The sequence below is a fragment of the Gallinula chloropus genome, assembly GCF_964237585.1.
Source record: "Gallinula chloropus genome assembly, chromosome: 5".
Classification (NCBI taxonomy): Eukaryota; Metazoa; Chordata; class Aves; order Gruiformes; family Rallidae; genus Gallinula; species Gallinula chloropus.
In genome coordinates, this window is record NC_140090.1 from 28,724,867 (window position 1) to 28,741,092 (window position 16,226).

At 42.6% G+C, this 16,226-nt stretch overlaps 1 protein-coding gene across 1 annotated transcript in view; it reads right to left on the bottom strand.

Moving 5' to 3' along the window:
- Positions 1–16,226, bottom strand: part of ANKRD44 (ankyrin repeat domain 44) — a gene marked incomplete at both ends in the record, with an annotated part of 75,167 nt that overhangs the window by 33,251 nt on the left and 25,690 nt on the right. Inside the window, 8 exons of the mRNA XM_084264938.1 lie at positions 389–529; positions 1,262–1,330; positions 3,795–3,858; positions 5,183–5,265; positions 8,670–8,784; positions 11,865–11,943; positions 14,290–14,502; positions 15,930–16,072. Coding sequence (XP_084121064.1) covers positions 389–529; positions 1,262–1,330; positions 3,795–3,858; positions 5,183–5,265; positions 8,670–8,784; positions 11,865–11,943; positions 14,290–14,502; positions 15,930–16,072 — 907 coding nt within the window. The remainder of the gene's footprint in view (positions 1–388; positions 530–1,261; positions 1,331–3,794; positions 3,859–5,182; positions 5,266–8,669; positions 8,785–11,864; positions 11,944–14,289; positions 14,503–15,929; positions 16,073–16,226) is intronic.

The following is a 16,226-nucleotide window of genomic DNA, read 5'->3' on the forward strand; positions in this document are numbered from 1 at the left end:
CACCTCCTCTCCTGCTATCTCTCACTCCATCCTTTCTGAGGGACTTGCAAACCATATGTAGAAAATTCTCTGAGCTTACTCTTGTGAGGAAACCACAGAGAGGAGAACAGAAGACAAAACTCAGTGAAAATAGTTCAGTAGGACAGCGTGGCTGCACAACTGTGCGTAACATCAAAGGTAAACTGTAGAGCTGAAATGCCACATCATCTGGGGATCTGGCTTCTAGTCAGAGCAACTCAGAGAGGAGCTATGCATACATCTGAGAGAAATTGCTTTGGTAGCAGGATCATTTTTTTTTTTGGCTCACATGACATAACGTTGTGAAGAGAACAGAAGGATACAGACTTAGCAAAACACTCTAAACAAGGAATACAAGTGGCTTTCTTACTTTCGGTCCATGTCAGAAGCAGCAGCATAGTGCAAAGGGGTGCGTCCCCAGTCATCTGTTTCATTAATATTGGCTCCTGTTGTCACCAGTGTCTCAATACAGTGGAAATGGCAATTTGCAGCTGCATAATGCAAAGGTGTCCTGCAACATAAGGGACAGTTTGTTACCTCCTATTCCAATATGCACCACCGAGGATAACGGTAAATTCGTAATCGCTGCATTTCTACAGATTTCCAGTACCAGTCAGTACCAGCACCCTATGTCCTTTGAGATGCAAAGTTATGGCAATTTAACAAAATATCGTGTTAGTAGGAAGTTTTGGTGCTCCTACAAAGCCTAATAGGATACAGATCCTCAACCTGTGTCTCGCAAACAACCCATTCCCAGTGACAGCCTCTGCTGGTGCTCTGCATACATGCTACTTTCTTCCAGTTGGGAGGCAAAGCTCAGTGTCTCTCGCAGCATCAGATTTCGCTGGCATAGCAACACTCATAGCAACACTTCATATGGGAAAAAAAACCCTAGGAAGCACATCAAATAGCAACAATCCTCCCATCATAACCCAGGTGTTGTCTCAGGCACACAAGCACAAGAATTCAGGCAACAGGAGAAGAAAGGGAAAAAAACCCAAAACTGTGATATTTTAAAAACAGAACTCAAGAGGGTGGGATGGCTTTTGTGTACTGAAGTCTATGAAGTCTGCACCTGTCTGGCTGGCAGCAAGGACTGTGCAGGGAGGGCCAAACTCCTACTTTATTTTATGGTCATTTCTCATAGAACATACAATTTCCAGACTCAGGTGGTCTTTCTCCCTTGCCTGCTAGATTTGTGGGGTTTTTTCCCTTTATTAAATGCACTTCATAATTTACCTACCTCCCACATTTGTCCTTCTTATTAAAATCTGCTCCACTGCTTTGCAAGAGTTTTATACATTCAACATTACTGGAAAGAGAGGTAAAGAAAACAAGACATGAACAAAACTGAAGTTTACATCTGTGTTGTCCCCTGCCCCCCGAAAGTTACTCTATTTCTATATTATCTGCAGTGCAAAAAGCCAAGGTACAGCCAACTACAACGTGAAACCCAATCAAACAGAACATGAAGCTTTAAAAAGCCATTTCCTTTTTTTTTCCCTAGAAAAACGGAAACTTCTGCAGAAGAAAACAAAAACGACAACAACAACAACAAAGTATTCCAAGGAGAACTCACGAAATGTGACTGGAATTCAGCGTGTTTGGAGATTTCCAATGGGAGCTGCACTCCAGTGCTTCCCACGCTGAACTGGTATTTTATAAGAGAACTTTAAAAGAAAGTTGCTGCTAGCTTATAAAATGCCAGTCTAATAATGAAGAGGTGATATTTAATGAAATCCACCCCCGTTCAGCAAAGCATTTAACAGTAAGCTCTTTGCTCTAATCCTGTTTACTTAGTGAGATTTAATCACAGGAGTTACTTTTAGGTTTATTCTCATATGATTTGTTGACTATTGATAGAATTAGGCACATCTCTAAGTGCTTTGTTGACTAAGTGGCATAGCTATTTAAAGTGATTGTCATATCAATGCTGTATTTATGTAAGTGGATGAATTGGGCTCCATTGCTTTGTATCTGTTGGAAGAATTCACATCACAGCTGCTGCTTCCTCTTGTTTAAAGCCAGGTGGTTTTTAATAGGAAATAAACCAGATGAATTCTCCCATTTTTTGTAATTTAAGAAAATAAAGGTATGGCTCCAAGGCACAAAATGACATGAAGAAGTGCAGAGATTTCCAAGACTCCTTGTCATTCACAGGGTCAATAAATCATTTGTGCTCACAATCGGAGGAGCAGATCTTTGAAGTTTGTGCTTTTCCTAGTTCCCATGCAATGCCCATTAATGCCACAGGAATAACAGGCATATGTCAGGGCAGAAATTAATGCCTTTTGTAAGGCTCCAGCACCAGGGAAAAAAAAAAAGGCTGGATGCAGTATGTCGGCGTATGTTCATCCCTACTCTAAACTGCTGCTGCATGGAACAGCTACAGAACACTCACCATGAGCTACTAAAAATAAAAATGCTTGCCATTGATCACCACTGGAGTAAAACAGTGGAAAAACATAGTTTATTTGCATGAGCCTCTTTTGCTTCTTATGAAGCCGCTTCTTCTATTTAGGGCTTCCAGGTTGTGTTTATTATCCTTTTAGGGTACAGCCTTATCGAAGAGGGAGCATTTGTACTACACTATCTATCCCAGCACCAATCACACCTCCTCTATTAATAGGAGACAAATATCAAGAAGAATAATATGATAAGAATAATAAAACCACTATGCAGATCAATTTTCCTAGTTCTTTATAATAATGAAAACTTTGTTATATATGTTTTGGTCCACCGAGAAGGAAAAACAACTTTCAGAAAGACTGCCAAACATTTGCTGTGGATGACCATCTCTGCTTGCTATATAACCACAGAGAATCCAAGCTGGGTTCTAGCCAAGGCTCCATTTCAGCTGTTTTCTGAGCCATAAAGCCCTCAACAGAAGAGTCAAAATTCAGTGCTTGCCAAATGGTTTGTCCTTTTGCTAGGTTAGCTTCACAGCACTCCACTGACAATTATTTGGAAATACTGAAACTAACTGGATGGTGCATTTAGAACTTAAATTGACACAATTCAGTTTTCATTTGTTTGCGTTTCTGGCCTCCCAGCACTTCAGGAATGCATCACCCTGAAAGAACCTCTCACTTTCTAATTTGCAGGTTGGGGAGGGCTGTGTGCGTGCATTTGCTTTGTTTGGGGCTTTTGTTGTTGTTGTTTTGGGAATTTTTTTTCCTTTAGAAACTTTTAAACTTGCACCTGAAAAATGGGCAATAGGGAGATGAGCTGCATTTGGACTCCAGGGTTGCAATCTGATGGGCACTGTTGCATAGTTCCATTTTGGGATAAAGACACTACCCAAAGATGAAAGCCAGGATTAACTGCCCTGCTAGCAGCACCCAGGAGCCACAGCTCCATCTCCTCACTTGCTTTGTGCTAGGAACTGGCAATTTCCTGCTGACTGCTGGCTCTCCACAACCACTGTGGCCGATGGACAGACCTAGGTATGTATGCAGCACCTTCAGCTAAAGCTGGAACAGCTTTCACAGGGGCATGGAAAGGAAGGGGTTCACCCAACATCAGACATCCACACTTCAAACCACACCCTGGCTGGCCAGGGTAGAGGAAATCCGACCACTTCCTTTCCTTTGCAAGCAACCCCTACATGAGGGCAGTGGCTAAAAACAGCTTTCAGTGACCAAAATCTGACATCGGACCACTTTTCTTCCCTTGCACCACAATAAATTCCTCTGTGGATGACACAGTCAAACTGGCTGGCACCAAATCTGCAACGAAGCCACAAAACAACAGCAGCTACAGTCAGAGCTACTCACCCTCCTGCAGCGGCAGCGTGGAGGCACGTTCTTCCAAAACTATCGGGGGTGTCTATTTCAAAGCCTGCAGACAGCACGTGCTCATTACTAAACAAGGACACTATGCTATACTTTTGTCCTAGTTAAACCACAAGAAACATTGCAGAGACAGAAAAATCAGTTAGTTGGAAAAAAACAGAATGCAAGCAACTACAGTCAGAAAGAGGTTGTCACAGGAACGGCGAGCGGCTGCTCCAGTTTGGCAGCTCTATAAAAAGAGCTGCAAAGTTGACGAGCATCTATCTCTGCATCCAGCTCGGTGCCACATCTCTACTTAGAACCACGTGACAGGCATTTATGAAGCAGGTACTTATCAAGAGGACTGTGACAGTAGGACATTTAAGACAGAAAACATGAAGAAAGGAGGAAGAACCACAGATGAGATGGGGTTGTTTATACTGCATGTAGTTTTCAGGTTGGAAAAAGGCTTCCAGGAGGACACAGGTGTGTTCATCAGGATGCACAAGGCCAAAGATAATAAGCCTGGCAGTATTAACTCTGGTCACCCAGAGCTTTTTCTCTTCCTTCCTGATCTAGTGGCCAAAGCCAGAGCATACTAAGGTTTAATGTAATGGGGCATGCAATTGCCATTTTTCACGCATTGTATATCCTACAGGACTCAAGTTGAGGGAAAAGAAGTACAAGATTTTAAATGTTAAATAATGAAGCCATTTTCTAGAAAAAGCATGTGATCTGCCTTGTTTTATTTTAACTCATGGCAACTCTTGCCTTGGAAAAAAGAATTTGGGATTTGGCACCTGATTACAGCCCCTTTTGAAATAGTTGCGTCAGCAAACTCTTGCATCTTCTGCTGGAGCTCTCCTGAGACTGATGTCTCGACACTACGCTGTCACTCACTTCTCTTGTGCTTGCTCAGCTTTGGCCAGCCTAACTCCTTTACTTCGGCTGGATTCAGAAACCCACTTTAGCTGTCTCTAAAATATATCACTGCTGGTGGGAATTAAATACCCACGCCAGCACAGGCCCCAGGGAGATAATTTTCTGAATCACCCTCTGGGGGAGGGAAAACTCAAAAACCCAAACAGCGTATCACTTTCCTAGTTTGGAAAAGAGTCCTAAACTTCCTCCATCTTCTCGGTGAATTAATATAAATGCTCTGACCCTGTCAGGAGAAAAGGGCTTTGGGCACGAACGATCCAGGACGTGCGGAAGTACCAGGATGCCGTTAGGAAGGCCTCGCACGCTCCTGCCTCCTCACACCACAGAGCCGAACACAGCAGCACAGGAAGTCTTTCATGTGAACAATTCACAACAACGAGTACGAAGGGGCCATAAGCAGCAGAGACACACACTACTCGAGCTCCGCGGGCACCGTGGGATTTACTTACCCGATGACAACAACTTCCTGCAGCAGTCTGAGTGAGCGTTCAGCGCTGCTAAGTGTAAAGGGAACATGTTGTGGATCCCACACCTGAAAGGCACAACAGCCTCATTACAGGGAGTCACGTGGAAACGCAGGGCACAAACAGACACAGCGTAACCAAAGCTCCTCCCAGAAAGGCCACGGTTTTGATCCTTCTCAAGGAAGACTTTTCCTGCCGTGTTAAATTTTACCTGTATGTCCTTACCAGCCTTCTTGGGAGTTAAAAATATTCTGATTCAGCAAAATCTTGGCATTATGCTTTGAACAGAATGTATCAGGAAGGTTTCTAAAACTTCAAGATGAAAGCCAACGTAAGGGAGGGAGTGAGAGAGCAGATATTGCTCAGAGTCAGTTTCCCACAGTGGGATGCAGGAATCTTTGCATCAGCTACATACACTGCAACTGCCATTCTGAGGTGAAAGTCAATGCCAAAAGCTTCTCAATATTATTTCTGAATTCCATTCTTCCTGCAGTTAACACCCTTTAGACCCACTCCTGTGTTTTTTCAAAGGCTCCCCCTTCTTCCCTCTCTCTTTCCCCTAGGGTTGGAGTAGCTGACAACTGTTCTGCATGCTTTACTTTAGGTTGCCATGACACAGTTGTCTTCCCACATCCTAAGAACAAAACATCTAAGTCTCCTATTTGCTCCAGCTACTCTCCTCACACAACCTTTCACTTTCCCCCCCTTTAGCCCACGACCCTCTTTTCAGTTACACTAAAACCTTCTCAGAGCAGACATGCTGGGTAAGAAAAAACAGTAAGCACCTACATTAGGCTGAACCTTTCACAGCCAGCCATGTAGCTTTTTAGCTAGCTGAGCACTCAGCAGCTCTTATTAATACCAGCAAACCATCCATGTTCAGTTCCTGAGCATGCCACTGTTTACTGTCTGAGAAGACCTTTGTGCTTGGCTTTTGTCATTCGACATTGTTTAGTGGAAAGCATCTTGTTATTCTAGAAAGATCCTACAGACAGTCCTCCAAGTGCACATAAACAGAGAAGCTCTGAAACCAACGATCTTGCCAAGATTATAATCTACTGCCAGCTTCAGAAGATGTATTTTTGAAAAATGACCAACTCTTGAACAACAGCAGATGGATTCATATCTGCCTTTCATTTCTGCAAGAGAATTGGTGGATGGGAGAGTACGGTCCCCTCGTGGAAGGGGATTTCAGGTATGGACCCAACGATGAAGGAACTTTTCTTTCTGGAACATTCACCCTAAATCATAATTACGAAGCTTTAGGAAAAATTAATGTGATGTTTATAGAGATATCTTGCTCTATGCAACGTTTTATGCATTTAAATTATTTAACTAATTTTGCTTTGTTTTTTAACAGCCCCACCCTTCCTGTCTTCACATTAGATTTGTCCTCCTTGCTACTCCACTAAGGAGCGCCTTGTGGTGCTGTACAAATTATATTTTGCTGGTGTCAGCATTCACATTAAGAGACAAACTGACAGCCTGTTCTTTGAAGGAAACAGCACAAGCTCCACAAGCTGCTGCATCTGTATATGTAGGTTGCATTTGTAGTTTTGGATTGATTTACTGAAGCTAACACTGGATATTCTGTATTGCCGTGCTTCTTCCTACACCCATTTCGCTCTATCCTCTCCTCCACTAGTTATCCAAAGCAATTGTTTTTCCTCTTTTAGGTCAAGATTTCCACTCAGCACATGTTTTGGCTGGTTTCCATCAAAATACATTACCTAAGCAGCTACTAAGCAGCGTCACCCTTCAACAGTCTGTTCACACTGGTTCCTCCCACCCCTTACACCCTTTCCCCTTTGAATACACTTGTCTCTAAGAGTGACAGAGCTGCCTGCAGTTGTTGCTAAGGCTGGTTCAGGGAGCTCACCCAGAATTATTTACATGCAGCACATATGAAAGCCCATCCACAATGTTTCAATGCCCCTTGTTTAGCACTGTAGCATCATTGGGATCTGCTCGATATCTCTGAGCAAACTCCTCATTTCTGCTGGTGCAAAAAGTATTTTATTTCATCAACATTCCAGTCACTCAAGTGTGAAATAGAAATTTCTAACTGGATAACCCTGATGCCAAGAGCAGGCCATCCCACTGAATCTCATTTTCCCTTCAAACCTCAAGATAAGAGACAGACTGAGATTTACTGTACTGGAGAAAAAGCTAGGAATATCATGTATCTATTTAGACACCAAGATTTTCATGCTGACTATGTTAATAAAATCCAGATAAGTTTGCTGAAGCCTGTGGAATTACATTATCAATGCCAACTGAAGATCTGTTCCACCTTCCAAGTTTGCATTGTGACAGTCATAATTGATAAAGGAATATGGGCAAATGTGCCACTTTCTTAAACATCCTCAAGCAAAATACTGAGAGCTGCAAGCCTCTTCAAAATTAAAACTGGCTCATCTGCATCTGAAGGCACGTTTTCCTAACACGTAAATCAAGAGAAGTCACTGCTTTCTATGGTAGGTTCCAGTTAGAATGCTCTTATTTTGGAGACATGTGAAGCTTATTGCTGAAAATTTGAACTCATTAATTCAAGTTCATGAAATCAGATGATGCTGTTAAATGCCTGGTACAGATACCCTTCTCGGCATTGCATTACTCTGCTCTTATACTCATTTGTTTTCCTTCAAGTTTGTTATTTTCTCTTGCCAGACCATAAGAACCTAATCATAACTAGCCAATATTCAAGTGCTCTTAAAAATCAAGTATCTGCCAATGTTTGAGTCAACAATACTTATCATATTGTGGGTGCAGTCTTGACACATGTGCAAGAAGGAGCAAAAACAACACAAAAACTTTCTTGTCCTTCTATTCAAAAGAGACTCCCTAACCCACAAATCAGATAAAACCAGTCCTATTATTTCAGCCACCTGATTATCAGAAACCATGCAACATCAAGACAAGCACTAGTTACACTGAGACCAGAAACACTTAGTGACATCTTATTTGCAATACTGCATTTCTATTGGTTATCCTACACCACACTGAAAGACACAAGACAAAAGAATAACCAACATGTATGACAGGTCACTATGCATAAGACTAATTTACATACTAAGGAATATGCTCACAATTCCCTTGGAAGGCAGCTGAATTCTTTCCCATTACATTTCCTATACAAATTCACTGCTACAGACTTTCTGGGGTAACTGCGATCAAGACACACATCATATACATATGTGCTTGGTGTACATTATATACCCCTGTTCCACATCACAGCTTCAGCAAAAAGCAGCAGCCCTTGTAATACTTGTAGGCACATAACTGGGCACAAAAGGAATTCAGCAGGGCTTCCTTCCCTTCCACACTTCCCAAGTCCCATGTCATCACTGAATTATAGTCCAATTGCACTTATGCATTTGACCCTTCACACTTTAGAACACGGACTAACAGTGTTTCCAGGCTTTGAACATAACACTTGATCACTAGAAACAGCTCCACTTCAGCCACCTACTTGGCAGTATCAGCTCCGCTGGTTATGAGGGTGTTAATCAAAAGCTCGTGTCCATATCTTGCAGCCACGTGCAGAGGGGTGTTACCATCCTTATCAACACAGTCGATTTCCCCTCCTGCAAAAGACATTTTCATACAGTTTAACACTGGAAGATTAAGTGTGAACCAACAACCACAAACATTAGTTTCTCTCTAGCCACAGAGACACTAAATTTAAGAGACCAAGAACCAACACCCAGCAAGCTGTCAGCTGTCAGCCCCTGGTACCGAACGTGGTCTGACAGCAGCATTTTCACCTCCCTCTTCATCTACTGTGGTGGGGAAAAACAGAGAGAAATAAGTGAACATGACATGAATACACATGAGATGCAACAGCCAAGTACACAATTTAGACTTGCTCCTTGTCTAAAGGTACAAATGTATGCCCTGAATGAGTCTAAAAAACTAAACTGCTGAAACTATGTCCTTGTTTGTAAAGACATTGCCACTCAACCTTACCTGTAAGACAATGATAATAAACAGAATTTGTACGAGATGCTGACAGGAACACACTGCAAACAACAATGGTGTAGTGTGCTTTCTCTGTGTCTTACCAAAGAGCTACACAGTGCTTAAGTAGAACTTTTCCTGCTGCAATTTAAGCCTGTCATCTCATGTTCTATCCTCACAAGCTCAAAAAATAGATTATTTCTTTCTTTTCTGCTGTGGCTTTTGACCCATGCAAAGATTGCTATCAAGCTTTTGTTTTCTTTTTGGACCAAGGAACTATAATTTTTAGTCTCTCCTCATAAACCAGGTTTGCTGCGCTCCAACTATTCCTGTCCTTACCCCAGTCCTCTCCAGCTGGCCCACATCCTTCTGGAAGCAAAATGTCAAAAGCCAAAAACAGTACTACAGCTGACTTCCTCCAGCACTGAGCTTTCAGCTGAGCAAAGGATTACTTCATGCCTCCTGGCAATGCTCCTATCTATACACTCCTGTACACTGCACAGCACCATGTACATTGTTGATCTTTTTTTAAGCACCATGACAGCGTTGACTTGTGGTCAAAAAGCTCCTGGTCCTCTAACAAGCCCCAGATCCTTTCTTGAGGAACTGCAGCCACCCAGCTGTTGCCATTCTGTATGTATCCAACTGGTACTCAGGCCTGTGTGGGGGAGCTTCCCTTTGTCTCACCTGCATTATAACTTCGGTCCCTGGTTTTACAGGATCATTTTCCACTCTGACTCCACCTTCTGCCAAACTGTCTCTCCCAACTGTTAAAAATGTTAAAAGCACATTTTTCTATTCCAGCATCCAAGATGTTAATGAAAATATTGGATAGTACCAGAGCCAGGAGAGAAAATGAAAACTCCCTCACTGCACCTTCCATTTCAACAACAACCCATTTATTACTAGCTCCAAATGTAGTTTTTCAACCCATACTGTAATATTTTCATCTAGACCAAACTCCTCTAGCTTGCTGTGAGAATATTTTATGAAAGCACATAAAAAGTCTTGCTAACATGAGGATACAGCAATATTCATGTCCACTATTCACAGGAGATAACAGGCCATAACTACAACAATAGAAGTTCTACTCAAGCACTACACAGCATTTTCTAATAGTAAATAAAGGTCAGTAACATGCTGAAATGGGTTCCCTGGGGTGGAGTCTCCATGACCATTACCTGCCCACAGAAAACTCGGAGGACTGTGCTGTCTTCACAAAGCCTATTACCCTGCTGCAGAGAGAATTATGATGTTTCAGCATATTTTGAAAAGTCTATGCCAGAGAGCGCCCACTCCTCCCTAAGTGTTGACAAATAGTGTGTTCATTCACTCGTTTCAGATTTTTTGGCTGACCTATGGAAAATTCCCCAGCGTTTCTTTTCCCCCATTTTTAAAGGTAGGTATCCCATCTGCAACTTTCCAATTTTGAGGTAACCTGTTCCTCCTCTACAAATCACTAGAGATGGCAGCCAGCACTTGAGGTGCTTTTAGCCAACTCATTAAGTACCACAAAATGCAACTCCATTTCTTTAAAACATCTACATTTCTCTCTTTCACAATATCCCATGTCAATGAGGCATAAAGCCACTTGCAAACAGATTTGTATGCAATACTAAACTTAGAGGGCCAGCAAAGAAATAACTAAAGAAGCAAAACCCAAGTAACCTGAAGAAGAGAAGAGAAGCGTGAAGGACAGATGAAGAACTGCCAGTCCCTTCACACACAAATCCAACAGAGAGCAAACAACAGCTGTAAGTCAGAGAGCATATTTCACCAAACAGCTCAGAACAGCATTAGAGCACAGTTGCTTCCAGTCTGCCCAAACTCCTTTCATTACTATTTTATTTATCTGAGGAGAGATAGGAAGAAAAATTTGCATGACAACCTGAACAAAGCATGATGTTCTGAAGACCTCCATTTTAAAATACAATCTTGTGTAAATGTAACTGTCATTACATTGACAGTGTGGCTGTTCAGCCATCTTCAACACTCCCTGCTTAAGTTCTAAGTTTCCAAAATCTAAGAGATTTTGGAAAACAAACATAAATCCCAACTAAGCAACCAAGAAACCCAAACCATCCTGTCCAACATAGTGTCCGAAGTTAGGAATAGCAACCTCTGTCAGCTGAAAACAGGCCTCTGCCAGACCTCAAACAACAACATTTGTTATACTCTGCAGTATTCCTGGAGAAGAGAGATACCTGACAAACGACTGATAATCAGGAATCCTGGCTAAACAAACAAGGTGACACTGGTCCACCCTCCCATGTATCTATTCAATGCCTAAGAAAAGCCGAGGCAGGTATGGGGCTAATGAATGGAGGGTAAAGAAAATGGTCTAAGAATACAAGGGCTCCCAAGGGAGTCCAATTTTAAATGTTTTCCTTTTTCAGATTTTAAATCATTTAAGAAAGAAAGTTGTGCCCATTTCTCAGCAGATAAAAGACCTAAATACAGCTTTGAACTCTTTTTCTCAGGTTAAGAATCGCAACAGATCAGCTGGACCACCAGCAGCTGGAGGAACATGGGATTTTGTGAACAACCAAAATCTCAATTTATGATGACGCACTGGAGTGAGAGCTATCAGGACAGCTAAGGAGCTCTCAGAGCAGTCCTTTGGCACTCTGAGTCAGAACAACTGAAAACTGCAACCTTGGAAATGTCTTATCTTTTGGAGAGCTGTGGAACAGGCACAGAAACTCACCGTTCTGAATGAGGGTCTGTGATCGCGTGAACCTCCCATGGACAGCTGTCATGTGCAGTGGGCTCTTCCCATCCTTACTCTAACAAACAAAATGGAAAAAGAACTGTTTAGCATGTAAAGCAGTGGTAACAATTTGAAGTCTCTCAGATCAAAATCCTACAGTTCTTTATTCTTCAGATAAAACCTCCAGCGGCTTCAAAGGTCTGTAGGTCTAAATCTATACATGATGATAAATGCAGAAGATATAAGCATACAAATGGCTTGGATGGGTACACCCTCGGCTGTGTAAGGAGCTGGCTGGAGGGCCGGGTTCAGAGAGTGGTAGTAAATGGAGTTAAATCCAGCTGGCGACCGGTCACGAGTGGTGTTCCCCAGGGGTCGGTGCTGGGGCCTGTCCTCTTCAATATCTTTATTGATGACCTAGATGAGGGCATTGAGTGCACCCTCAGTAAGTTTGCAGATGACACTAAATTGGCTGGGAGTGTGGATCTGCCTGGGGGTAGCGAGGCCCTACAGAGGGATCTGGACAGGCTGGAGAGCTGGGCTGAAGCCAATGGCATGAGGTTCAACAAGAGCAAATGCCGAGTCCTGCACTTTGGCCACAACAACCCCAGGCAGCGCTATAGGCTTGGGGCGGAGTGGCTGGAGGACTGTGTGGAGGAAATGGACCTGGGGGTACTGATTGATGCACGGCTGAACATGAGCCGACAGTGTGCGCGGGTGGCCAAGAGGGCCAACGGCATCCTGGCTTGCATCAAAAATAGTGTTACTAGTAGGAACAGGGAGGTAATTGTCCCCCTGTACTCAGCACTTGTGAGGCCGCATCTCGAGTACTGTGTTCAGTTTTGGGCCCCTCACTACAGGAAAGACATTGAGGCCCTGGAACGCGTTCAGAGGAGGGCTACTAAGCTGGTGAGGGGTCTGGAACACAGGCCTTACGAGGAGCGGCTGAGGGAGCTGGGATTGTTCAGCCTGGAGAAGAGGAGGCTCAGGGGAGACCTTATAGCTCTCTATAACTTCCTGAAGGGAGGTTGTAGTGAGCAGGGGGTCGGCCTCTTCTCCCGTGTAGACAGTGACAGAACTAGAGGGAATGGTATCAAGCTGCGGCAGGGGAGATTCAGGCTGGACATTAGGAAGCACTACTTCTCGGAAAGGGTAGTCAGGCACTGGAATGCACTGCCCAGGGAGGTGGAGGAGTCACCGACCCTGGGGGTGTTCAAGGAAAGACTGGATGTTGTATTGAGGGACATGGTTTAGTGGGAGCTAGTAGTAATAGGTGAATGGTTGGACTGGATGATTTTTTAGGTCTTTTCCAACCTTGATAATTCTGTGATTCTGTGAAATAAAACAGTTCCTCAGCAACAAGTAGGAAATGGACTGGAGTGAGGCCTGTCCTCAGAGGCCTGACTGTATACAGTATCTACTAGAAACATAAAGAAATATGAGATATTCTTCTTGAATATTATTTTGAAGTAACATTTCCCATTCAGTCCCTAACCCTTGCAAAAAGAATAAGGAAAAGCAAAGGTACCACAAAGGTCAAAGGTAAGTAGGAGCAGTCTCTGAGAGATTAATGAAATATATCCTATTGATCAATCTGCATTGTATATATACATCCCAGAATAAAGGACACTATAGTGATTTCCATGCAATCAAAAATAGAATGTCTACAAAAGACAATTAGAAAACAGGGAAGACATATGAAAGGAAAGACAGAAGGAGTGGAGATCAATGTTTTGGGTTCTAGAGAAAGAAACTGAGCTTGGGGAAGCTGAGGAGCTGACAAAATAGCAAGGGAAGGGTACCTGCCCCACTATTCATATCACTTCATGTTTACTGGCATGGGGTTTCACATTCAATGGCAAACACAATCACAGAATCACAGAATCACAGGGGTTGGAAAGGACCTCGAGAGATCATCGGGTCCAACACCCTGCCAAAGCAGCTCCCTGGCTCATATTGCACAGACAGGCGTCCAAACAGGTCTTGAATATCTCCAGAGATGGAGACTCCACCACCTCTCTGGGCAGCCTATTCCAGTGCTCTGTAACCCTCACTGTGAAATCCCTAATTTAATTTTTATAATTCTGAGTTTAAATAATGCACTGAATTCACTGAGCTCAAGGGACTTGCCAGATGTGATAAATGCTACAAACCAGTTCTATATGTGGGAAACTGAAACACAGAGTTTAAAGCGGCTAAAATCTTGCATGGATTTGAACAACTCAAGTCTTTTCATACCTGCACCGCTACCCTCCCTGGTGGATAACAGCAAGTCCCTTTCAGCTTCATCAGGATGTACCAATTGTATCTCAAGAGCATTCACATATCCTAAACACAATCAAACTTTGAAAACTTGGGCTCTAAAACAGACAAACAAACAACCTTCAGTTCTTACTTCCCCAGGAAGTAATGCAAATTTTACCTGAATGTTTACATCCGCCCCATTATTCACTAGTAGTTCAAGACACAGTGCTCCATGAGTGGAGGCAGCAGCAAAATGCAAGGGAGTGAATCCATTATTATTAGGCTGATTTACATTAGCACCGTAGTCAATCAGCTCATTAACAACAGAATCCTGACCGTTGTAACAGGCAATGTGAAGTGCAGTGTTTCCATAGATGTTCATTTCGTCAATCTAAAATGAGCCAAGGAGACAGGGTTAAAATTACAGGCATGGGCTTAGCATTTTACATAATGCATCACACACTGCAAATGGAAATAGCTGGAGGCTTCAACTGTCACAGGGCATAATTCACACCGGCAAATTTCATTGACAAAAGTATACTCCCAGAGAGCTTAATTTGGAATCTTTTACCTTTTCTATTATTAACTCTCTGTCTTACTGGCAGTCTGAAAAAAAAAAAGCCAGTCTGAAGCTTAAAGCTGAGAGCAGGACTATGTAACAATGATGATGACAGAAGTCCTAACAAGTTGGAAAGCTTTTACATGTAAGTGGGAAAGGAGGAAAAATAAAAAGGTCACAATCTTTATTAAAAAAAAAAACCAACCAACCCACCCACCACACCACAATACACCACTGACTATAGAAATTTTGTGAACACAATCAGGCCTAAGAGGTCTTTCTACAGGTTTCTTTTGGGAAAGGAGCGAAGGTGTCTGAGTGAAGGGAAGGTGAAACGGCACAGCCATTTAAACTTCAATAAGAAGCACTTTCAGTAGCTCAGTATTATAAAGATGTGATTAAGATTATGTTACTTCTTGATGACTGGCTTAGAATCAACTGCTGTTCTGTAAAATAGGACAAGACAGATTGTACAAAAGACTCAGGGATGACATGAACACCCTTCCACAAAATACAGGAGGCTCAAAGATCGTATCCCCAGTAGTGGAGAGTGTGCAAGTTAAAGGTAGTTATTAGCATAGTACTGCTAAAAACAGGAAACACCTATTCCCCTTCAACTGCACAGTCGACAGCCTGTGAACACAGACTTCTGACATTTTTTTGGCATGTCAAGCCAGCAGGTTATAAAGCTGGCAAATGCAATGGCTTTATTTGACATCTCTGATTAACCAGCACAGACTCTTCTGGTCATCTCACTGCTGCTTTGAACCACTGAACTGACAAAATTAGACTAAGAGAGATCTTTGCCCTAAAAATTAAAAATTTAAAAAAACCCACCATCTTTTTCAGAGTGAAAATAATCCCTCTCCTTCCATCTGCCAACAGCAGAGGAAACACAGGTCCCTGAACTTAAACAGCCTGAACTGCAGTTTAGTAAAGTACATAGTATATATATATGTTGTGAACAACCATTCACTGTATTAAAGGGAATGTGGAACCAAGGGAGATTTCATTATTCCAGATTCCTCTGCAGGAACAGTGTGTATTTCTTGATTTCTTCAGCAAGGTGGCCTGGAATTTACTGTCCATATCAGACACTTTCTATTCCAGAATGTTTTCCTGGCTCTTCAACTAATAAAGCATGAGGTGCTTTTCATTTTCTTAAAAAGCTCTTTAAATACCTGTAGCAGCATCCCTAAGAAAGACGAAAAGAATATGTTCAAGTAAGAAGAAACCACAAAGAGCACATTACCACATACCTCTACCCCCAGGTTAAGGAGGTGTTTCACAATGTTAATCTGCCCATTGGATGCAGCTGCATGAAGCGGGGTGTAGCCCTTCTTGTCTTTACAAGTCACCTCTGCACCATGATTAATCAGTAAGGCAACAACTTCCAGGTGACCTTCAAAAGGTGAAAGATAGCAATCAATGAGTACACTACCCTACAGTATCGCTTCTCCCAAATTACTGCTTGCTTTGCTAACACACCACCCCTTTCACTGCTGTTTCACTATGCTCCCAGTTTTACAAGGGGGAAAAAAGCATTTTTGTAAATA